Source organism: Cynocephalus volans, chromosome 6 (genome assembly GCF_027409185.1).
Source record: "Cynocephalus volans isolate mCynVol1 chromosome 6, mCynVol1.pri, whole genome shotgun sequence".
NCBI lineage: Eukaryota > Metazoa > Chordata > Mammalia > Dermoptera > Cynocephalidae > Cynocephalus > Cynocephalus volans.
This window is the reverse complement of record NC_084465.1, coordinates 43278345-43305098: the sequence shown is the minus strand read 5'-3', so window position 1 is coordinate 43305098 and position 26754 is coordinate 43278345. Positions and strand designations below refer to the sequence as shown.

Sequence of the window (26754 nt, the reverse complement as noted above, 5' to 3'; positions counted from 1 at the left end):
TACCTAAATGAAATGAAATAAAAGGACCGCAAAAGGTGCAATTACAATTTAAATCTTTTCCAGAATTCATGGACAAAATGATCTCACTGCTGCAAGAGTCCAGATTATTGCTTTATGAACACAGATGTAAAATAATTCAGTCATACAGACAAACTCAGCTGAATATATCATACCATCAAGCTATAAAATGAGAAAGGCCCTAGATTCAAACTGGCATATTCTGTGTACACATATACCATCTACTTTTTTTTTTCCTCATTGTGATTTATAAAACTTGAATGCTTTTTAATCTTACTCCTTTCTTATCACTACAAGAAAAAAAGAGAGAAATTTAATGCCAACTAGCAAACTTAGACAAATGTGCTAACAGCATGCTTTTATCCCTTTTATAAGAATTGAATTAGGGAGAAGTGGTGAATGGACAGGGAAATAAGAAATAAGTAAATGAAGTGCTTCTAGAAAGTTTTTGAAGATAAATATTGGGGGGATGGCAAGGTTGAATTTGCTTTTACTTAACACAGGTTTCAAAAATTTGAAAGACCAAAAGTTAACAATCTTTGTTTTCTAATAAAAAACATCCCCATAAGAAAGCCAATTGCTAGAAGGAAAAGTAACCAGAAAATATGCCCACAATTGGGAGATTTATAAAACTTCCTGACTAAAATGTGTACAAGAAAGTACCCCGGCTCTCCAGTACCAGTATGCCTGATTTCCTCATCTTCTTCCATAAAGACTTTTTTTTTTTTTAATGGCATCATTTGTGAATGACCTGGGCTGACAAACAGATGGGCCATAAACTAGAAGAACGGAGTAAGTTCTAAAAAGTATTAAATCCTAACCATCCATTACAAAGAGTATATAAAATCTACATTAGTGGGCAATTGATACAGAGGTCTCTGGCTTCTGAACTTCTAGACTCTCATACTGCTCATGCAAACCTACTTTTGGGAAGGCAATGAACTTAGAAGTCCAGGAGAAAAGCATCATATTTCAACATATTTAAAATTTATTTGTATACTTTCAAAGTTTATTGATTTAACTATTTTTTTTCAAAACTTTTAGACAATGGCTCAGTAACTTTTATAAGTTTGCTAGATTTTTTATAACCCATTTCAGTTATTATATATATTTTTTACTATACACATACACTCTCTAAATGTTATTTATTTTAACAATTCCATTATAGAATGAACAGCAAACTCACAAGCTTTGTCCTCTGAATCAACCAGCTTCAACAAATGAAAAATAGGTCTGGTACACTAATGGTGTACACACATGCTAGTTCAACAGGAGGTTTGGGAGGAAATTCTTGACAATACTTCTCCCACTAACAGATTTGGCAGGTAGAATAACAACACTCAAGTCAAGGCACTTTAGAGCAAAAGATGTTAGCTACCAATAGCAAAATTCCTTTGCTTCTTGGAGAGTTGACACATAACAAGTAGTTCTGCTTACAAATATACTATAAAACAAACACTGATTAATGGAAAGTATAGCTACAGAGGTTTTTATCTTAGGAATTTCTCACAATGAGTAATTAGCTTGCTCACACTACATAGGGATTAACTGTCCTGCAAAATGAAGAGTGTTTCTTGGAAGGGTGGTTTCCACTCTCATCTGCTGGATGGACACCCAGACTACAGCGAAGGCAAGAGGCAGGGAGGGAGGTTTGCAAGATATCCTGTGTGTGCCTATCTACAAGCTAGGCCCAAAGGAGGAAAGGTGGGGGAATGTACTGCCAGTGTCACAAAATTCTTTTTCCATGTGCTCATTAAACAAACATTTCTTGAGCACCAACTGTGTGCCAGATACCGTTATTCTAGGCCCAGCAGATTCGGCTATGAACAGAGCCCACAGAGTCTAGATTCTAGTAGGGATAGATCTTTAATAAATAAAATACATAGCACGTTGAACTATAACAAGTGCTGTGGATAAAAGTAAGACAGAGAAGGGACATAGGGAGTACTGAATGGGGACAGAAGGGGAAATTATCATTCTCAACAAGGTAATGACAGAAGGACTCATGAGAAGATGAGAGACCCAGGTAAGTTACGGTGTGTTTTGACAAAGGAGCAAGGTCAAAAAAGGGCATTAGCTCCTTAAGCCAATCCCCAAAGCCTATTTAACACATAACTCAGTGGGATTCTTCTGTCTCTTTCTTACAAAAGAGATTCTGAATTCAAATGTACTTAAAGGCTGTAGGCTCATAGGACATTCAGAATAAGGAGATCTAGGTTGTAGTCTCTCTCTGCTTCTGTGTGATATTAGTTTAGACAGGGCAATAGAAACCTCTGGGACTTAGGTTTTTGTGTCATTAAAATGGGAATGGAGTAAAAGCAGAGGTAGCAATGGGAGAGGTAGGAGGCGGACAAGACTACTTTCTTGTGTTATGCTGTTTCTATGACTTACAACAGAACTTCTAGAACACAACACACTCAAATTAAAACACCTTACACATTTGCTTTAATTCTCTGTTCTTTAACTGTCACTATCCCTGTCACCCCCTACTCAAATCTTTTAGATTAAAACAAGATTTCTTTAAAAAGAGAACACACGCAAGAAGAACACTCCTCCTGGATGACATTCTGCATATACCTCTCCCAGGAATTTTGCAGCTTGCTATGTTCCAGTACTGCAAGGTGCCACATTTTGCCAAAATATACAGAAGGATAAAGTTGAAACAAGTGCTAATTAAAATCAATATACTTGAGGTCGGCTCCAGATTAAACCAATAAGTCCAAATGGTGTTAAGAAAGCATCTTCGCTAATTAAGAAAGAAACCATAAAGTGAGTATGAAATAGAGTCTCAGTACCAGGGTGAAAAGCTGTTCTCCCGATAATGTTTATTAACACCTTGCACCTCTCAAATTTACTACTCTGCAAATTTGATGTGCACGACATTTCCTTCTCCTTAGCAGGCCCACTGGTTGGGAAACCTTTACACATGTGAAACCTTCTCAAAATATCATTGCAGACAAGTTAAAGACCACAAGTGGGAAAAACTCGAAAGAGTTCAGTGACTGCAGTCAAATGGGTTGACTAATGGCTTAACCTAAATGGGCAAGAGGTTTCCATCAGTAGCTGAAAACCTTGATCCTTGGTTCTGTTTATGAGGGTCTTGGATAAAGGCGCAGAGTGCATGACTCCCATACCATGTAAAACACTGCACAGTCACAGGGGCTAGCCCAGTACCTTACCTGTACTGAATATTTGTTAAGATTTATGGATCAGAAAATTTCCTGTCCTTTAGTTAAAAAAAAGAGAAAAGAAAATAAATGACTTAGGGTTTTTTGGGAACTTAGATTATTGATGATGATGACGACAATAGTAGGAGAAGTAGTCCTAGTAGTGCTACAGCAGCAGTACACCTTACTGAGTATCTACTATGTGTTAGCCCTCTGCAACATGCTAGAAGTGGAATATCTTTATAAGAAGGCACTATCGTTTCCATTTTATAGAAGAGGAAACTAAAGAGCAGAGATTAAGAAATTTGTCCAAGGTATTATCAGGAACCCCACTTTACCCATGAAAAAATGTAATTCAACAAAGTGAGAATGGCCACCAAATAAGTTAGGACAATTCAGTCTTCATCACCAGAAGTGACTTGAGCAAGGAAGGTATTAGTCCTATGCTATTCTGCATTGGTCAGACCAGTCTTGACACACTCATTTCAGTTGTAGGGACCATCTTTACAGGACAAACAGAAATGGTATCATCTAGACCAAGAACAATATGGAGAAGGAACCTATCACTGGAAGGATGAAGAAGTCAAGAAAGCTAAATGAATTTAAAAGTGCTAATGTTTCAAGAAAGAAAACTCAAACCAATGGAAAGAAGGTACAGCGAGACTAGTCCAACACCACTGAGAGAAGATGTGATGACGTGTTCTTGGGCACCATAAATATTCAAGTATGAACCAGAAAAACCACCACCAGGGATCTTGAGGAGGAAATTCATGCACTGGATACATGGCTGGGCTGGATGGCCCTTCATGTGTGTGGTAGGCAGAATGGTACCCCTCCCCAAAGATGTCTAGGTCTGAATCCCTGTAACCTATGAATATGTTACCTTACATGACAAAAGGGACTTTGCAGATGTGAATAAATTAAGAATCTTGAGATAGGGAGATTTTCTTGGATTATTGGGGTGAGTCCAATATTATCACAACAGTCCTTAAAAGAGGGTAGGCAGAAGGATCAGAGTTAAAGAAGGGGATGCAACGAAGGAAGCAGAGGTTGGAATGATTTCAGACCATGAACCAAGGATGTAGGCAGCCTCCCCAAGCTGGAAAAGGCAAGGAAATATTTTCCCCCAAAGCCATCAGAAGAAATGTAGCCATGTGACACCTTGAGTTTAGCCCCATGAGACCTGTGCAACCTCTGACCTCTAGAACTGTAATATGACACATTTATGTTGTTTCAAGCCACTTTATAGTGATTTGTTACAGCACCCATAAGAAACTAATACAACGTGCCTTCCACACTCCAGCTTCTCTCACGTCATGATACCTTCAAGGAGGGGGAAGGGACAGCGAAAAGATTCACAGGTAACTGGAAACTGAAGCAGACCACAGACAGGGAAAACGTATGGATGGGTTGAAAACTATCTAATATTATACTTCAGATTTCCCACACAGAGTACACTTCAGTAAAACCCAACAATGCTTTGTCTATTTTCTGTCTGTTCTCATTTTTGTTTTGCTTTGTGTTTTGGAGAGTACTATAAGACATTAAACTTTTTGGGAGGTAGCTTTTTATCTTTTGCTTATGACAATCAAGCAAGTGAAGGCAAATGATACAATAGCACCACGACAGGCTTTCCAGAACAGATTTGCATGGACGCAGGAGCAGGCACGGGCTGTGGTTTTCCGTGCTGCCTATCACACTCTTAGGCAATGCATGGAGATCTGGCAGGGCTGGTTGGAGAAAGCCCTACACCCCTGGATGACAAGGGCTATAAGCTTCATGATTCAGGAGGCACCAGTCCCTCCCACAGTCTGATCTGGAGCTTCAATACAGCCTCAGAGTGACATGAGAGAACCTTAGCCTCCATGTCTCCCCATCACTGTAGCATTCATTGATTGAAAGACCACCATCTCCTGCCATGATCAGGGGTTCAGTTCTAGGCTAAGTGGTTGCACCTGTATGGTGTGGAGGCCCAGTCACTTGGACTAGACAGTGGTGAGCTTTGGTTAGACTTAGGATACATTTTTAAGGAAGATCATATCATGTCATACTAGTTCCCACTACTTTCTCCAAAATAAGACCATCTGTGTCAACTCCATTTGTTAATTTCTCTATCAATAAGCAGTAAAGAATAATATTTATATGTATGTAAAAAAATGAAACATGAAGCAAAATATCTATAATATTCTTCTTACCCCAGCCCTGTAAATCATCAACTAGTCAACTTTGATGAAATAGAAATGTAACCTATCTATTGTGTAAAGGCCAAAGAAAAAGGAGGCTCAGTCTGAATGAGACTTGCAAAATAATCTTAAATAAATCTTGAGATCAATATCAAAACTACCCCCAATCTCACCCCCCCCATCACTCCACCATTTTTACTTAATTATTTTTAGGGTTAGGAGCTTCAAAGATCTACTAAAAGTGAATGTACCAGAAAGTACTAACGATGGGTTACCTAACAGAGTGAGTTTAACCAATTGATATGTGGGAACAAGTCTCTAGGGAAAGAAGTTACAGGTGGGGAAGATTAAGCAGAAAGATCATGATGGAGATGAAGAAAACTGTGCCTAAACTTGGAGTAAGAATGGATGTTCAGGCTAAGGAGAGGGCGGTCAGGTTTTCCATGACATTCCTGACACATCAGCTAGCTTTGCTCCAAAATGACTGATGGGTGGAAACTTAGACCTTCCTGATACTCAGCAATGGCCCGGACCCTGCTTCCCACAAAGTCTGTTAAGACATTTAGACCTGGGCTGTCCAATACAGTAACTACTACCACATGTGGCAACTGAGCACTTAAAATGTGACTTGGCTGAAAAGAGACGTGCTGTAAATGTACAATACTCAGCAGCTTCAAAGACTGAGGTTGAAAGAAGGTGTGTAAAAAAATCCATTATTAATTTTTTAAATGGATTACCTGTTGAAAATATGTAGGATGTATTGCATTAAATAATACATACTGTTAAAATTAATTTCACCTCAGGAACGGACCATGGCTCACTCAGGAGAGTGTGGTGCTGATAACACCAAGCCAAGGGTTAAGATCCCCTTACCGGTCATCTTTAAAAAAAAAAAAAAAAAAAAACAAAACTAATTTCACCTCTTTCTTCCTACCCTTTTCTAAGTGACTACCAGAAAATTTAAAATTACATTTGTGACTCATGTTATATAGCTATTGGAGAGCACTGACTTAAATATTTTCGCTACTCTTCTCTCACAGGCTCAGAGAATAGACCATGGAACTCTTGTCAGAGTTACTGGGCTTGTGGGTTGTGGCAATGGGACTTCACAGCAAGTGACTTTTCCTAATTGGAAATCAAATTGCCTAAGACATAATGTGCTGAATGACAGACCTTTAACACAGAGAAGGGCCCAGAGGATTTTGTGATGGCTCAAAAGCATGTGGGTACATTGCCTGCTTGCACTAGGTGACAACCTAGAGACCTGCCTGTACAATCGCAAGACCAAGCAGAGAATTTCTGTTTCTATGTTTTTTCCATTTCAAGAAGAGTTAGACACTGATTACACTCTGTGATCCTCAAAAAGAGTTTTGTTTATGTTCTTGTCCTTGCCAGGGCCACAGATAATTCATTCTGCAGAGAGGCAGTGACTGTGTTGATGAACTTGGTCCTGTTGTTATAAGCACAGGCCTCACCTGTCCTGACCCCTACCAGAACACTAAAGATGCTCTGAAGGACAAGTCTAGAAAATGAAAAAAAAGTCATGCTTGCAGATTGTCAGTGTAACAGTGGGATCAGAAATTTTGTTCAAATACATTTTCTCATTGAAGAATCTGGCTCAAGTTTTCATTATAGCTACTGGCAAGAATGAAAATAACAAAGGAAATAGCTAATTGGCAAGTCTGAAAATAACAAAGGAAAACAAAATAATGACTGCATGTTTCACAATGTAAAAAAATTCCAGTGAGTTTTAAAGTTTTTATCAGCTATTTAAGGAACTAAATATTATAACACCAAGGTCAAGGGTTCAGATCCCCTTACTGGCCAGCAGCAAAAAAAAAAAAAAAAAAAAGGCACTAAATACATCTCCTCCTTCTCTAATTTGGAAGATTAAGAAGCCAAAGAAGAAAAAGAGTGGGGGAAGAGAGAGAGAGAGAGAGGGAAAGTACTTAAAAAAACTTCTCCCGTAGTCTGTGGCACTTCAGACCTGTGTCTGGGAGGACTATTTCCCTGGACAGTGTGAATCTTGCATTACGACGTGGTGTCAGGAAAGGACAGAAGCAAGCCTTATTTCACAGAAAGTTCATTTCCATCGTTAAAGCCAGACAAAAGCTGCATGAGCACCGCACATCCCAGACAATTATTCAGCCAGTGTAGTGTCATCTTGCTTTATATTTTTCCATTTCTCAATGATACTGCCCAGAGACCAAGCTGAGGAATTCTTCTAGCAGCTGGCTGCATTCTGCTCTAAAATATGTTTTATATATTAGATTTGCCCATCAATTTACTTCAATTTACTTCCCAGTGGGATGAATTTTTTTCTTTTTTGTTGAAGAGGAAATACCAGTTATTTATAGCAACTGAAGGAAATAATGAGCGGTTGCAGAAGCCACTGAATAGCATGCCACCAAGTAAACAGATCTATAAACGGCCATTTTCGACAACAGTAGCATGTGATGCTCAGGCAGACTGGGTCCCTAAGCTAGGTCAGGTCATCTCAGGAAACCTTACAGGCTGTTCTCTCCGCTTTCCCTGCATGAACGAATTTCAATGAAGAAATCACAACATGGCGCAACAGGCACCACCGGTCATTTTAGGTCTTTATTTGCAGTGATCCTATCATCGGGTCTCATTGCTGTGCCATGTGCCTTCTCACACAAAACTTCCTTTGCATGCTCTTCCATATGGGACTTAAAGTGGTTCAGAGGATCTCATTTTTAAAAACACTGTCAACAATTTGAGATTATTTCATTTGGTCTTTCTATTTCTTTCTTCCTTTCCTTGGTTGTAGAGGGAGGGGTACGGAGCATTGAGAAATACCATTTAATATGCTACTTGTCATCTTTTAACAAGTAGAGAAAAGGGTGGAAGCTCTTTGTTTTTATGGAAGACCAAACACAAGGTGAAGTCCTTTCCTAATAAAAATTCACTTCTTGATTTTATATAACCAAGGACAGAATATATCAAAAATTTTTTCAAATGTAAGCCACAATAAGCTGTACAGCTTAGTCCTCTTCTAAGGTAAGATTAGACGGTCTAAAGGAAAAAAAAAAAGAAGAAAAAGATCAAGACAAAGGAAAAGAGAAAGCAACTGAAAGGGCTAAACATACAGAAAGTGATGGATAGGCATAAACAGAACCAAGGCTTGGTGAAGACAACCCCACCTGAGTTCTCTTCTCAGGGACAGTATGAAGTTTCCCACCTCTGTTCTCAGGAACTTTAGCACCTTTGGTTCGTTGCTAAATGGCAATTAGACATTTTTGTTTTTAGTTTTAAACTTCAAAAGGTCTTAAGATTTTATTCTCTCATAAAATTCTGACTTTCATAGGATTTTAGAAATTAAAAATGCTTAGAAGTTAGAAATTTCCTTTTAATACTGCAGGTGAAGCTTTGTTAGCTACGACTGATCGTCTTTCAGTATCAAAGCAGGTGCATGCAATTAGCGAATGGCGAACAATGACTCGGGGGATGTGGGTCTAGAATCATTAGCTTTGAAGACCCTGCTTAGTGCCACCTCTCCAGGAAATCTTCAGTAAGACCCCTTCAATAAGAGGGGCATGCTCAGCTCCTCTGTGCCCTCCATGAGCCTCTCTCTTTTTCCAGATTGCAGTGTGTCTCTCCCCACAGACCGTAACCCCCCAGAGGGCAGGAATAGATCTTATTCTCACCATCTCTACTGCTAACACTTGCCCCAAGCCATATATATTCACCCAATTACCTCAAGAAGCTTCCAAACTGGTCTCTCTGCTTCTATCCTGCCCTTTCACATTCCCCCAAGTATAACTGCCACACAGCAGCCATAGTGATCCTGTGACAATGTAAACCAGTTTGTCACACCTCTGCTCAAACCCTCTAGTTGCTTCTTTCCTCATTCTGAATAAAAGCCAAAGTGCTTTACTTGGCCTACAAGTCCCCACATGATTTTCTCTCTTCCCACCCCCACTCTCTTCCCATTATTCTATTCGGGGCAAGCTGGCCCTTCCTGCAGGGCCAAACATGCCAGTCACTCCAGTGCCTCAGGCCTTAGCACTTGCTCCCTCTGCCTGGAACGCTCTCATCTGCGAGGCTTCCTCACCTCCTGTAGGTCTCCACTCTCACGTCACCTTCTCACCTACACTTCTCAGCTACCTGAAATCTCACTCCCTCAACCCACGACCACCTCAGACATTCCCTAGCCCTTTACCTACCTTGGTTTTCACCTTAGCATTTATCATCTTTGAACATGTATGAGGGTACTTCAAAAAGTTCATAGAAGGATTTGTATTATCTTTTAATTCTATTTTTCCATGAACATTTTAAAGTACCCTCATATATTTTACTTATATATTTATTATAATTTTCCTTTTTAGAAAGTAAGCTCCATGATGGAAGAGATTTTTTTTTCCTGTTGTGTTCAGTACTGTATCCTAAGTACCTGGAAGAATGTCTTGGTACATAGAAAGTGTTCAGTAAGTATTTATAGAATGAATGAATTTATCCTTTAATTTTGGTCCCTAGTGCAAAGCTGATGCTCAATCAATGCCTGCTGACCCTAACTAAACAAAATTTTGCTAAATATGTATCCTTTCCCATCAGCAAATATGCTATTCTTGGCCAACTCATTAGGTTGTATATGCAAATATTCAAAAAATCTAAATTGCCATAAGAGTGTATAGGGGTGTGCTTTTTAAAACTGGTTTTGGTTGAGAGATTAGCACTGACATACTCCAAAATGCATCAGTTTCAATGAATTTGGCATTTATTTACATTGTTAATCCCCATTACCCCCATTTTTTTCCACTTAAAAAACAAACACTTTGAGAGTCTTTTTTTGGGTGCTAATATAGCTCTGAGTCATATACACAACTAGATATAGGAAAGGTATAGAAATACATATGGTATTTGCATATGGCTGCATATTTATGTATACATATACATATCCATGATGGAAAAATCCTCCAAGAAAGGCTAACTATTGCTCAATAACTGTTCTTATCAAAACCTATAAGGATATCCTCTAAGTGATTTCACTAACATTTTCCACTAAGGAGTAAAATATTTTCTGGACACTAGCTCAGTTTTCCCTCTTATCTTGGTCATAATGAAAGTAACCATGCCCCGTACAAGTTATCCACCTTCACATAATGAGAGTGTAAAGATATTTTGAAAAAAGTTTTGCTTATTTATCATCACAGACCTCATTTCATTCTCCGGCATGGCCCATCTGAACTTTACAAAGCTGACAACTTGAAAAATTTCTGAAATGCCAAAAACAGACAATATACCCACATTTCATCATTTTGGTGCATCCCAAGTCACCTACCAGGCATAATAATATTAGAAAAACCCAACTTCCTTGTTATGGATACTCCATGAGAAAATACTGATGAGTATTCTCTTCTGATTTGTTCAATGTCTCCATGCAAAAGCTGTAGGGAAACTGCTAAACCTAAAACAAATGAGAGATACCTGAGTTAAAAACACAAGAATTGAAATAGCATAAATAGAAACTGAAGTACTTTAACAAGCCCAATTTAGAGTATCATTGTTTTAAACTATGGGTTAATATTCAGACAAAATCAACAGAACCTATAGGAATAATATCTAGATAACACTTTTCCAACTACAACACCTGAGCTTCCCATTTATAAGAAGGTTCAACTGGAGGAAACTGGAGCCCAACACTGAGAGGAGGAAGCCTGGCCTCCCGCACCCTCCCCTCCAGCCCGCACCCTCCCCTCCAGCCCCCACCCTCCCCTCCAGCCCGCACCCTCCCCTCCAGCCCGCACCCTCCCCTCCAGCCCGCACCAGGCAGAGCACATCCCTGCACCAACACTCATTACAGCAACAGACGACGGCTACCTGGCCTGAGAAGATACATCAAAATTGGAGTTTAATTTTTTTCAACTCTATAAGGCCTATGAATAATTATGTGTCATATATGAGAAGCATGAACATAAATCTGAAGACACAATAATTCAAGGATTTTAAGGATATTGATTTTCTTGAAATTTAAATAACAAAGCTAATTATAATGAAACCAAGGTTACATTCTTAATATTTTATACCTAGCAGAAACTCATGATGGAATTATTTAGCAGGATGAAGGACATTTTGACAAACTAAAGAGAATTTAGTCAGTAAGGTAGGAAAATTATCTTTTTTTTTTTTTTAACCCATTCAATTATACTGATATTACCACAGTGGGGTAAAAAGAAGATGAATGATGCTTTTTTCATATATTATTTTCCCAATTCTCTGGAAAGAAAGCACGAAAAGGAAATTAATGACATAGCTTTGTGACTGTGTTTGTATGTACATTTCAAAGATGCTGCTTCTGTTTCAGCTTTTTAATTACTTCTTCCTTTTTCGTCTATTGTTTTAAAAACAAAGACAAAAAAGCCCCTCACTTATATTAGTGATAGAAAATGAAACCAGTCAATATTTTAAGAAATCTTTCAGTCACCATTAACCTGAACTCAATTTAAAAATGAATTTGAATAGTGAAGTCAAGATGATCTGTACCCCAAAGATCCTCAATCTACATACTTATCACCAACTTTACCTCAATGGCGTATACCATGTGCATGTTTTCACACCCATTAATAATTTACAGTATTATGACGCTGTCTAAAAACAAAGGCATAAGAATGACAACAATCATGCTGCAATGGAAAAGAAATGCAAAATGCCAGACATCTAGATGAGGATCTTCCTTTTACTCTCCCTCAATAATGCAAGCAAAGACCAACAACAAAAGCAGCGTTCTGTTGGTCTGTCTGCTTGATTTTCAATACCAGTTAAAACATCAGGAAAATGTTTAAGAAGAAAAGCATTAGGCTCAGAGAGAGGCTGGAGCCACTCCTGAGCTCCAAATCTAGGCTAGATGAGGCACGTTGAAGGGCAATTAAAAAAGAAAAGGACATGGACGTGGCTTCATGATTGTGTCCTCATACTTTCCCATGTGTGCATCTAACAGAACATTTGTCTCAGAGAGTCGTGAGAATTAAATTAAGGCTGGCAGGCACTCAGAACTTTAAGTCTGCCTCCCATGTTTAGCTAACTATCCCTCATCTACCTCCCCAGCTCCACCCCATTCACTTCAAGTTGGGCGACTGGAGGCAGTAGGACGGAGGAGGGACTGTCCATCCATAGCCACATGAAATGAAGTGGGGGACAATAAGCTGTGAGGATGATTTGATGGATATATCTATCAGTGCAGCTTTGGATGCTTTATGCGGCACTATTGGTTCCATTTAAAACCCAGGCAGGAGAATGAAGACAAGCTAACATGTGTTATCATCCATCTGTCCCATCAGCTATTTCTTCCTGACTCACACTCTCCCACTATCCCCATCTCATCACTGGTGTGTCTGTTCTCCTCCCACTTCTGTCCTTTTGCCTTCAAAATATGCACCCACACCATCACCATCACCATCAGCATCATCAGGAGCTGGTATTTGAAGTTGGTACCAGTGTGTGCCAGACACGGTACATAACAACAGTTCCTCCTGCTGGGAAGAACACTGTTCAAATCCTGGTGCACTGTATAAGCAATGTTTTTAAATAGAGAATAACATGGATTTAACAAAATTCTTGAGATCCTGTGATTTTTGCGATTGAAAATCATTTTACTGGGATTTCTCATCGAAGGACCCTGTGTGATATGTATAAAGAAAGGAAGAAGACAAAAAAACTCAACAGCAATGAAAAAACAAAGAGATCAAGCTATTCAGCATAGGGGTTGAAGAAACAAAATTGGTCAGGATCCTTGTTTTGCCCTATAGGAGCCAGCATACATTTCATCACCAGTGACATTTTTTTTTTTTTTAACATAAGCTGAATACTTTACAGAGGATAAGACTGTGAGAAAAGAAAAATATTCAGCCAGAGACAACGTGAATCCTGAAGAAAATTAAAGATAGGAAAGGTGAAAAATATGTTTTAGAGATAGACATGTATGTAGGGAGAGTACTAATGAACAGAGAAATACATCAAGTGATGATAATTTGGGGGAGTATTGCCATTTGGAGGTGACCCAATTTCTCCAGAATTAAGGACTCACAGACAGTCAAGAATTGGAAAGGTCAACTGGACAGAGGGCTTGACCTCAATGTACTCGGCTCTGCCCACATCATCAACTCTTCCCATAAAGAGACCACAGCACTTACAAGCCACCAAAACATCAAAGAGTGGGTGTACTTTCAAAAAGACAAAGAAAAACATGGTTCTGGTGGTGAGTCCACAGGGACTAGACTACAAAGAGCCATTACAATCCTATTTATTTTTCAATCAGGGAAACTCCTGATCCTATTTTTACAGTGGTCCTTAATTATCATGACCACAATCAAGAGGTTGGATAAATGAGTCACCAGAACAGTAAGAAATAATATATTATGACTAAGAAACTACTCATCACTACAAAGGAGAGACTTAGCAAATATTTACAGTTTCCTTCTAAAAAAGTTGAACTCATAGAAGCAGAGAGCAGAATTATGGTTGCCAGGGGCTGGGGGAGATAGGGAGATTTGGTCAAAGGATACAAACTGTTACTTAAGCAAGATGAATAAGTTCTGGAGATCTACTGTATGTCATGGTGACTATAGTTAATAATAATGTATTGTATATGTAAAAATTGCTAAGAGAGGAGATCTTAAATGTTCTCACCACAAAAATGATATGTGAGGTAATGGATATGTTCAGTAGCTTGATTTAATCATTTCACAATATATATACAGATATAAAAAAATCATATTGAACACCGTAAATATATATATATATTTCAATTTGTCAATTATACCTAATAAAGCTGTGGAAAAAAGACAAATATTTATATATTCCAGTTACCTGAGGATCAGCTCTATGCTTTCAGGTCTAGACATTAATGACATAGGACTGTTTATTTTACTGTTCATAAAACAGTATTTATCTTTCTATTCTCTTCCTGGTCATCCTACTTCACTGTCCTGGCCTCACCTGCTCTCTCTGGGGGTGAGGCAACCTCTAAAATTTTATCTGCAAACTTTACCTTATTCCTTCCATAATTCAAAATACCAACTTAATGCTTAAGAGGAAGGTGGGATACAAGGATGTGTGCAATAGAGAAGATCCTTGCTCCTAAGGAATTGATAATATAATAAGGAAACACACACACACACACACACACACACACACACACACACACACACACACACACACACAAGAATAGAATATAAAGAAGAATGAGTTAAGTATAGGAATACTAAAATAAGGAAAAATAACTACTGAAAGAAAGTTTAGGGAAGTTTTTTTTTTTTTTAACTTGGATTTATAATGATCTGTAAAATAAATTGAAGAATTAGGTTAAATTTTTAATTTCACAAAACACATAAAAATGAATCACTTTTTTTGGCCTTTAATAAAAATACCCAAAATGAAATTGCTATGGTGCAAATGTTCCCTGTGTTAGAAGAAATGTAATCATTAAACTGAACTTTCACATCAGCCTAGATGTTTAAGCCCCAATTATAAAGACTTGATATTTAGTTTTAAACAAGGCATAGTCTTTAATCTGGAGGCTGCCACAAAACAACATATTACTCATGATTAAACCCAGCTTACAGAGAAGTAGTACAGGCAAGAAAGGCTTGGCATCTGTTAAGCCAAATGTGCCTGATTATTTGGTAGCTCTAGTTTTATGGGAATTGAAGTTAACTCACTGTATATGTTGATTCCTTTTAAATTCATGAAATTTTCTGCACTTTTACACCAAAAATGGCAAGCACAGCATGATTTGTAAGTAGCAGCCAAAATTAATTTTGGCCTACATCAGCCCTTTTGCCACTAATGAACCAAATAACATGTAGTTGTAAATGTATAGCAATGCAAAAATGGAAAAGCATAACATATTTAATAAATACATGTCATTATTAAGGGTGCAGTTTAAGAACTCTATCATAAAGCTGCCAGATCCTGTCTCTGTAACTTCTCTGTGCTTTGGTTTCCACATCTGTAAAACAAAGATAATAATGATACCAATCCCATAAAATACGTTGGGTAATGACCGGCACAAAGAAAATACTCAAAAATGTTAGTTGCTTCTGCAACTACCACTGCCACTGCCAATTATTATTATATTACTCCATTGTTTCTGTTCTTACTCCTCCCTACCATGACAATCAGCAAATTAGCTTCCATCAAAAAATGGCCAAAATTCCCTAAGTGCCATACAAGAAGAAAATATTCCTTTTAATGGGCATGCCCACTTACCACTAGATTAAGCCTAGTATTGTGATTAAGTTCTACGGAGGTTTCAAAGGCAAACCTATCAAGCAAGGATGATGCTGTAATATGGGAGATCTGAGAAAAAAACCTAGTTGATAAATACAAGTAGGCAACGTGCACAGATAGACACATGTGAAGATGGTGAAATTCTTAATGCTGCAGGGATTCTGGTGGTGTGCCCAGATATTAATAAGCTAAAGTGCCAAACAAGTGGCAAATTTTGAAATACCTTTGAGAGTATATTTAGCATGAAATTTGGTGAGGAGGTTACTTTACTATCTTATTTTGTGTTTTTTAATTATCATGATTTTTTTTTCCCCTCCTTCCTCACTTCTATCCTCTAAATGGATTAGGTTTTCTTATTTCCCCTATTTCTAATATTCTGGAAATCACATATTCTATTTCTATTTTTTAAAATGTTTAACATAAATAATTGACTTAAAGACTAAGTTTAATCAATAGCTCTGTCCTCTTTGTGAACAATTCTGGTAACTTGGATCTTTTTAATTCTGATGACGAAACATTCTCAAGTTGTTGCTGTTCACAGCCAATGCTTATTTAGATTTATCCTCACGTTTACCATTCTCTTCCCACACTCTTGCTTCTTACACTTCTTTCCTTCTGGGTTCAATTCTTTTACTCCTGATGATCATCTCTGACTAGTTCTTTCAGTGAATGTGTGTGGTAAAGTCTGAAATTTTCTTTATTTCATTCCCACTCTTGAATAGTAATTTGGCAATGTAGAATTCAAAGTTGGCCATTTGACCCCGGCAAGTCTAAGATATTATTCCGTGACATTCCAACCTCTATCACTGGGGCTGATGCCATTTCTTTTTAGATAATCAGTATTTTCTTTCTGGTTTCTAGATTTGCCTTTCGTATTCTATAGTTTTACCACAGCTTATTTAGATATGACCTCAATTTTATTCATGTTGCTCTTGACTTTTGCTCCTTTTATCTCTGCACTTTTATGCTTTACAAAAGTTCTGCAAATTCTCACCATTTTCAAATACTACATCTTTCACCAGTACTCTGTTTACTCCTCCTGGGATTCCTACTAGATGGATGTTGGTCTTTTTCATTCAATCCTTTATAGCTCTTAAATATTTATACAGGTTTTTCCATTGCATTTTCCCTTTGGGTAATTTGGTACTGAATGCTAATTCTGGCTAAAATATTAAGCTGTAATTTTAGTTTATTCTTTTCAACTGTGCTCATTTGCTATTTAAGCAGTCCACTGAATTATTTATTTGAATGACATTTTAAAAAGAATTTTAAAAGCTCTATTTCATTCTAACCACTAGAATTTAAACACCAATAGGATAAGGATTTTATTTGCTTTGTTCAATGCTGTATGCTAGAGTCTTGAGTAATGGTAGACATAGATGCTCAATTAATATTTTTGATGCATAAATTTTAAAATATCTGTTCATTTTTTCGTTTTTCATTATGAATGTCTTTTGCTACCTCTTAGTCTTTTCCTGATAGTTTAGTACCTAAAATTTTAGACGTTCATGATTTCCCCTTGTTGCATCTGCTTTCTCTGCTTTGCTGATTATTTTATGATTGACTGTTATTATCATTTTGTTGTGACTCATCTTTAGTAGGTGCTGCTTTTGGCTCAGGATTCCTATGTACACTAAGTGTGGAAATGACAGTAGGGAATGGTTATACATTTATTTTTTTTTTTTCAGGATACTAAACCGGGATCAGTTTTTTGTTTTTACATTGAATTTCATGGCTATGGGTTCTTCTAAACTACTGAGTTAATATAAATTCAGACTAATGGCATAAGCGTGGAGTTTTGATGTTACATGGGAGAATCATTCACCCCAACACCTTTTAAAACAGAACAGCTATTTCAGGACTCACTTCTAGGCACCACGTATACAGACCTAGGCATGTCTCGACTTCCACGGAAAATTTAAAACTTAAGCCCCAAACTGTCAGGGCCTATATTAATGTTCCCTCTTCCTCCCCCCTGCCCCCAATCAGAGAATCTACTTTAGTATTCCTCTTCTAGTTTTGAGCTCTGCCTTCCTTCATGTCTAGCAGTGGGATTTCCTTTAAGTTTCTCTATTTCTTATCATGTCTTGGTTGTAATTTATCCAGCATTTTTACGTGTTTTTAGTGGAAGGGGAGGGTATAACAGTCGAATCTACCATGTTTCAGAAAGCCAATTTATTTTAAAATCCTTAACATCCCTAGTGTTTTCCAATAACACAAATGGTCCATGAGGAACGTATAATAGTGTAACTTCAACGCACAATTGAATTGTAATTATAAATGGGTAAATTAACTAAGCAAAAAATTATTCTAATTATGTAGTAGTAAGGATTATCAATCTCACCAATATTTAATTCAAAAACCGTCCTCTGCTCCAAGTATGTCATAAATGTACCAAAATATAAAATAAAATCACAATATTGATTAAAAGATTAATCTAAGAAATATAAGACAATTAAAAAGTACTTTTAATACTAGGGCTGGCCCGTGGCTCACTCAGGAGAGTGTGGTGCTGACAACACCAAGGCCACGGGTTCGGATCCCATGTAGGGATGGCCGGTTAGCTCACTGGGTGAGCATGGTACTGACAAAAAGTACTTAATACTGTATAATTGTTTTTTTCTTTTTCATTACCTTGAGTTTTAAAATAAGTATAGAAAAAAATAATAGGATATTAAAATATATGTTCTAAAAATACAAGTGCTAAAAACATCTGAGCTAAGAATAGATGTGCTAATATTGTCAAGAGATTTTCATGAGGGGTATCTAAAGGTCACATTACAAATCAGAAGTAATCATAAACAAATCCCTAAATTGAACTATGGGGATAGGAAAGGAAGAATACATTTGGCACATATACATTAATCCTTATTTTATTTCCTCAATTAGAAGTTTCATGAAGTTTGATGACTAAACTGAAATGGTCTTTGTTTCCATTTTCAGCATTTTAAAATACACATACATGCTAAGAAAAGACCAAAAAAAAAAAAAAAAAGCTTCATTTTACTTTTTCTCAAAATAAATACAGTCAAATAGAGAGCCCTGAATTAGACTCTTCATCTCAACTCAGCCAAGATATTTAAAAGCTTACAGAAATTCATTTTTAAAAAATGAGCCTAGTTGAACAAGAATCTTGTAGTGGTATGGAGGAAGATTTGGCAGAATACATATTATGGATAATGTTAATAATCTAGTTGAGAAATAATGAGGGATTAAACTTAATACCATAAATTATTATCATAGAAGATGAGAACTAACCTCAGCAGGTTTCCCGAGTACACAGAGATTGTGGAAGTAAACTTACTGTAAAACCAGTGTCTTCCACTCAATCCCCAAACAATTTCTTCCTCCATTTTCTGTTCTTACTAATTAATATTACAATTCCAAATATCATGTTCCAAATCTTCTAAAACTTTTTTTTTTTTTTACTGTTAAAGGCTGTGTTAATTTTTTTTCCCAAAATGACCATCCACGCTCCTTTTTATTTTGGTAATGTGGCAAAATAAATTTAAAAAAAACCCTTACATTCTCCCTTAATAATCTCACCTTCAAGGCAATATTTTAAGAACATATTCCAAAATACAGGAGATGTTCTTCAAATTATCACTTATAAATGTGAAAAACTTGAGAGCATTTAAGATTCCAACAATAAGGACTGGATAAGTAAATCAGGGTCTTTGACCTCAAAGCCAGGAAAAATGATGCAACCTTCTTAGGACTTGACAAATCTTTTCATCTTCTAATCGTTTTCCTCTTTGATTTGGCACTAAGAGACTACAGAAATAAACTTGAGGTATACATCTTATAACTGTGTTTTTGATTCATTCATTCATGAAGCAAACACTTATTGATGACCTGCTAGTCATTAAACATTGAATTTTTTACACATTTGTGGGGTACAAAGCTGAACTTCAATACATGTACGCAATGTGTGATGATCAGGGTTAGCACACGCATCACCACAAAACTCAGTCATTTCTTTGTGATGAGGACATTCAATCTCTTCTCTTCTAGCCATCTTTAAAATTTAACTAGATTAAAAATTTTTTAAGTAGTACATGCATATATTGAATAATTCAAACTGTACAAAAGGTCTTATAGAAGGAAATGTATTCCCCTACTCACTTCCTGAGTTCTATTTTCTAGAATTAACCAATGTTTACAATTTCTTGTGTAATTTTTCTTGTTCATTTTTAATTCAGCAGAATTTTCTTCCTTTTTATTGAGATAACTGTCATAAAGAAAATAAACCATAGGTCGAGGTAAAAATAATAAAGGATAACTAGTTACAGAAGGCATTTCTTAGAAGGTAACATTCAAGCTCAGGAAGCGATAAGAGGGCAACGCAGGAAATGGAGGGTGACACTCCCTGCAGAGCCAAGATCAAGCACAAAATCCCAGCAACAGCAACGGGAAAGACTTGAGGTGATGGAGAAACCAGAAAGCCAGTGTGTCTGAAGCAAGGAGAGTCAAGTGTGGCCACAGGTGGGGCTGGAAAGAGAAGCAGCAGTCACAGAGGCCATGATAAATTATTCTAAGTGCAACGAGAAGCCGCTGGAGAATTTAGAGTAAAGGAAACATGATTCGATTTGTGTTCTAAGAAAGTATTCTTGGTGTCGCCTGGAAAATGGGACGGGGAACGGGAAAAGTGAGACTGATGAGCGCAGTGTAAGGCACATGCTAACATGCTTCCAACAAAGATGGTAAAAAGTGGTAAAAAAGCTATACACTAAAATACAAAAAGTCGTATGTCTTCATGGCATATTAGGTGTGGAGGGATAAGGAAAAATAAAGAATAATGGGAAGATTTCTGAGTGTCTGATCTGAGAAACTGTACAAATTGTGGGGTTCTGTACCGAGATGGAGAGATTAAGAAAAGGAGAAGAAACAGTCATTGATATTGTCTTTTATTAATACATAATTACATTTAGTGGTTCTCTGTTTTTCCTGAAGATTTGAGTTACGGTGTGGGGCCACTTGCTTTCAGCCTGAAGAACTTTCTTAGTATTTCTTGTAAGGCAGGTGTGTTAGTAACAAATTCTTTGTATTTTGTTTGTCTGGGAATGTCCTTATTTTGCCTTGAGTTTTTAAAGAGAGGATTGCTGGATATAAGATTCTTGGTTGACAGTTTTTTTTTTTCTTTCAGCACTTGCAATATGTCACCCTACTGCCTTCTGACCTCCATTGCTTTTCATGAGAAGTCAGGTGCTAATATTATTGGAGTTTCCTCATAATTGAGTAATATTTCTCTTGCTGTTTTCAAAATTTTGTCTTTGCCTTTCAGCATGGTTACTATGATGTGTCTGGATGTGAATCTCTTTCTATTTATCATACTTAAAGTCGCTGAGCTTCACGGATATGTAGGTTAATATTTTTCATTAAATTTGGGAAGTTTTCTGTCAATATGTCCTGAAATATCTTTTCTTCTACCTTCTCTCTCTCCTCTCCTTCTGGTATTTCCATTTTCTGTATGTTGGCATACTTGATGGTATACCATATTTCTCTGAGGTTCTGTTCATTTTTCTTAATTCTTTTTTCCAAAATCTGTGCTGTTTTCAGGAGTGCTCTTGGTCTGAAATTCTGCATACTCTGTTTCAAATAAAGTCTATTCCTTTCAGGAGAGCTTCTGAGTTTTCTCTCCTTATGGACTGCCTTTGGCTCTGGGCCAAATCTCAGAGGCACTGTTCCGGAGCTGTAAGTGGGTACAGTGGCTCACTCTCTAGAGTGGCACCCCCACTTTATAAGAAAGGTGCTGGGCTGGGGCAGTAACCTCTGGTCTTCTCAGCTTGCCTCTCCCTGTGTGGAATCTCTACCCTGTGAGCAAGCTGGGTCAAGGGCAACTGGTGCTCCAATATCCTCAGCCTGCTACATCTAGGGTAGAGCCTCTGCTGTAGGAATAGGGGTTGGATTCTCTGACCATTCCCTGAAGCAGGTCATAGGACTCTCATGTAAGAGGTGCCCTTCCAATACCCAGGGGAAAAGAACATCCTTATCACTGAAGATGAACAAACATGTCTTGCTAGATTTCCCCAAGTTTATTACCATTAGCTCACACCTTTCTTTGCCCTGTCCTACAAGTATTTCTCCACAACTCTCCCTCAAACCTACTGTAAAAAGCACTGAGGTTTAACTCTTCACGTCTTCATTTCCTAATGAAGGCTCCCATGTCATGGAAGGCTTATAGCAAATAACTGTGTACACTTCTCTTGTTAGATGTCTTTTGTTATAGGGGTCTCAGCCATAAACCTAGGATGGGTGAGGAAAAGATACTTTTCCTCTCCTACAATATTATATATAACTGTCATTTAATGCCTAATTATTTTAATTCATTGAAATACTTGCATATTTTTTCCATATAGCAAATCTTCCAAACAGTATTGTTGGTGATTATATTTAAATTATCACAATATAACTAATTTAGAAAGTAAAATTAAGCTTGAATCACTATTTCCATTAGCTTACAATTTCATTTTAGGCTTCTTTTTTTAATATTGCATGAAGCTTTAAAAAATATCTTAGAGTGTAATTTAGTATCATATTTTGAACTATGTTTTTTTCTTCACTGGGGACTAAAGGAAACCAAAAAACATGATAACTGCATGCAACACAGCCTGGGTTTTCTTTTGTTATAATGGACATTGAGAAAATTATCAAAATATAAATAAGGTCTGTATTATATCAATGCTAACTTCCTGATTTTGAAAACCGTACCATGGTTATGTTGCCATCCTCTGAAGTAGGTAGGGTTAGAGAGGCATCATGTCTGCAATTTGTACACAAGCTATTCAGGAAAATAATGCATATATGTATGTATGTGTATATGTATATACGTATGCATATATGTACATAAACACGCACAAAATCAGAAGCACTGATGTAATCCTCTAGAATTATACCAATCAGTAATATTGAATTAAATGACTACACACACACACACACACACACACACACACACACACACACACACACAAATGGAGTAGAGTAATGCAGATGTAGTAAAATGTTAACTTTGGGGAAATTGGGAATTGTTTGTACTATTCCTGCAACTTTCCTGTAAGTAAAATTGGTCGAAAGTAAAAAAATAAAAAACTTCTAAAAAGAGATCATGGTTTAATAATTAGGATATTCCAAAAGTAAACAGAAATGTTACACACCATATTTCTGGCCAATAGGTGGTGCCAATAAGTATAACTTTTATTTTAATGATATTAGAAAGCAAAGTTTCTAAGTGTAATGCTCAAATATCAGGTACACTAATAAAATCCTTAAGAATTATACCAGTTCAGCAATATTTAGTTAAATATATTGAGTTAAATGACCTCATTGGTATGTGTGGATAGGACTTTCAACCACAAAAAATACAATCTAATACTCTAAAAAGCCTCTTTTCACCTCAGCCAAATAAAGAACTCCGTATCTTCCTGCACAGAGTTCTACTGCTCTCCTGATATGTTATGGGCTCCTTAACCTTCTGTGGCAGTTAAAAAGTACAGTTGGCAGGAATTACTAAGGCGAAAAGAAGATTCTGGGGCCAGCTCTGTGGCTCACTTGGGAGAGTGCGGCGCTAGTAGCGCCAAGGCCGTGGGTTCGGATCCTGTATAGGGATGGCCGGTGCGCTCACTGGCTGAGCATGGTACAGACAACACCGTGCCAAGGATTGTGTTCCCCTTACCGGTCAAAAAAAAAGATTCTGGAAATTTATTTGATTAGCATATATGATTACTTCTAGTTGTAAGCTGCATTTGCAAACTATAGGAGATAATATTTATAAATACACAGATCATATGAAAAGATTTTGAAGTTTCTTTTAGGACATACTGAACCATAGCCAATGATTTTTACACACGTTATTTCAAGTAGTACAATGGAATTTGCCTTAGTAAATCATATTGGCTCAGTCTAATTTCACATTCTTAGAATTCAACTGCTGTCTATCAGAGGTGAGATTTATAATAACCATTTGCTCAACAAATCTAAACCAAGCTTGTTTTAATGAATACTTTTAGAATTTCAAATTTTTACATTGCCTTTGGACTTTAAATTTCTCACACAGCACAACTTTGGAGATTTCGAATTATTCAACCTAATGAAATCTAACTGTAGAGATATATTAATTCAATATTTTTTATCTGAAAAAGTTAAATGGATTACTTGCAATTTTCTCCCAGTTTCTCAACTCAACAAAGATAATGGGTAATGTACCTTTGCAATGTGAGTTTTTTTGAGGGAAAAAACCCAGCTAACTAGATGAATCCCCTTATTTATTAAACAGACACAATTACAACTCCAAGAGATAGCAGGACATCAGTGAAGCATACAGGGCCAGGAAATTAGCTGTTAGAATTTTTTCCCAAAACTAATTTCAAAGTTATTCTTTTTTTCTCTTTTTTTTTAGTACCAATGACCACGAAATAGCAGGAGGAGGAAAGGAAAAAGCATTACGTTGTAGAGCGAACTCAATTCTCCTGAAAATGTGTGACTGCACCACTTTCATTTAATCAACAATTCTGTGGTCTAAGGAGAAAAACAGTGGAAGACAACATAGCTAACCACTGTGATAGCTGCAACATTAGGCACCCCAATTTCCCACTTCAATTTCTTATAATCTTGCTTCCACCACTATTTAAGTAAAGTCATTAGAGTACCTCCCTTTCAAAAATGAGGCTGAGTGGCTCCTGAACATATCTACTGACCATGTAACCCCCTCTCCTCAAGAAAGGGAGATGGGGGAAACAAAGGAGAGGGGTTGGTTCAATGATTCAATCTATTCGTAATCCAACTGTATTATTCAAAAAGTCTTCATTAAGGAGATTAAATCAGAATCCATTTTGAAAAAATGAAACAAGGTGATTTTGCTTAATAGGAAGGGGAAGAATGTTCCAGATGATTACTTCAAAGTGGGTAAGCAATAATAATAGCTAACACTGAATATATACACTTATCACCAAGTCCTATGGCAAGTGTTTTGCATACATTTTCTCTTTTAATCATCCCAATAACCCTTAGAGGATGATACTGCTAATATCCCTGTGAAACTGTGATTTATACCTAGGACATCCTGCCTGCAGAGGCAAAGCTCCTGAATGGCACACTATACTCTCCAAGAGATGACTCCTGTCTGTCAGCAGAGAGGAATTTGTGGTTACTTTAAATGGAACCTTGACCCTTCACAGAGGCCTTAATAGGATAGAGGATCAGCTATGTTAGGAATTTATCTTGGTATATAAATCAAAGCCCATCATCGAGAACTTCACCATGATTCAAGAGGCAATGGGGTATCAACTGAGAGTTTGAATAATGATTTATTTAAGCAAACCAACAACAGATGAATTTTGTTCTACAGGGGGCAGATTTGAAAGGAGGAAGGCTTGGGAGAGGACAGGAGTTGGGAGAGAAGTGTATTACAGCAGTCTACTGCATCCTGGTTGGTCAACACTGCATCTGTGATGATAGAGAGGTCGGGGATACAGGGGAAGGTCAGGAGATCAGGGTTAGTTTTAGACTTGTTTACTCACACAGAGGGCAAATGCAAGCAAATGAAGAGTAATAGGACTCTCGGGGAGAGGGAACAAGATGTCCACTGGTTACCAACTGCTCTCCACAGTTAGTAGGCAGAAGGAAGGGCATAATGAATTTGTTTGTGAGACATAAGAAGAACTTTTAAAAAATGTTATCCTTTAAACTGCATTTGCAGCAGCACTCACTCATAGAAATATATGTGAATCATGAGTGAAATTTAAACCTTTGTAGTAGCCACATTAAAAAAGTAAAAAGAAGCAAAATTTAATGTATTTATTTAGCTCAATATATCTGCAATGTTATCATTTCAACATGTAATCAATATAAAAATTATTAATGGGATATTTTACATTTTAAAAATTGTATCAGGTCTTCAAAATCTAGTATGTACTTTACAATTACAGCACATCGTAATCCTGGTGCTGTACTAGGTCCATATCTAGAGCTCACTAGCCACATGTGGCTAGTGCCTACTGAACCGGACAGCACAGGTCTAGAGTATATTTAATGATAAAATAATGGTTGATGGCATCGAGAAACACCAAAAGGTACAGAAGAGAACTACTGGATTTGGCTGGAAGTTTCCCAATGAATTTGCCAAAGCAAGTTTAAAAAAGCAGCAGCTCTACCATGTAACTGAGGGTACACTGAAATTAAACCACTTGGTCCAATCATAATCAGGACTATTATGATTCTTTTACAGGAAAAGGGAAGACAAGTATACATAGCAGTTTCTACTGTATGCTCATTACCTCATGTATGTGTCCCACTTGTAGTGTCTCCTCTCAGTCCTTTAGAAACTCCGCCCTCAATAGCAAGTGCTCTAAGTCTCTTGTTTATTAAGTGGAAGATGTAAGTCCTTGTCCACAGCAAATGACCATCCCCATCACATAAAACCCGTTACTTTCCCAACTCTTGGGAGGAGGAGGAGAAAACTGACCTCACTACTCATTACAGCTTGAAGTGTTGCCACATATATGAGTTGTGGGTACTTATGGCTATCATTGAACTGAACCACAAAGATCCTGTCTGCAGTTACTTTCTCTGTGTGGGACATTTTGGCCCAGCAAGATGTGCACAGCTTTGGGAAAAAACAGGTGGTCTGAGTTTAAATTTTGGTTCTTCTAATTGCCAGATGAGTTGGACTATAATATGAATATCTATATACAAGGCACTTTAAAAATCAGTCTTAAAAACAATGCACTCAGTTCAAAAACAGCTTACTTAATTTGAAGTTTCTTTATGTCAACTAAAGCACACAACTGCCTAGTTTACTTTGTATCAACATCGGTTTGAAGGGCAGATAGAGAACAAACAATATCCACCAAGTTTTTGTCTAGTGACTAAACTTAAAGATGTCAATACATATGCTATATAATCCATATATGCTATATAATGTAATATATTCTATGTTACTAGTATAATGTAATGCTATGTACCATGTATCACATATAACTTAGAATAGGATATAATATTTCAGTTCCCCTCTGAACAAGCATGCATTTTTCTCTACATGATACTGCAGTCAGCATTATACTCTTTTTCAGCCAACTTCCATGTGAACTTGCATGTTTATTCTCCAGTACAATAATGACACTGATTGTAGCTAGCTATATGCA

General features: G+C 37.1%; 1 protein-coding gene across 1 annotated transcript in view; it reads right to left on the bottom strand.

Moving 5' to 3' along the window:
- The window catches only part of DOCK4 (dedicator of cytokinesis 4), a 433780-nt gene that overhangs the window by 157665 nt on the left and 249361 nt on the right, over positions 1-26754 (bottom strand). The window contains exon 13 of the mRNA XM_063098749.1: positions 10671-10796. Within this exon, the coding sequence (XP_062954819.1) occupies positions 10671-10796 (126 nt within the window). The remainder of the gene's footprint in view (positions 1-10670; positions 10797-26754) is intronic.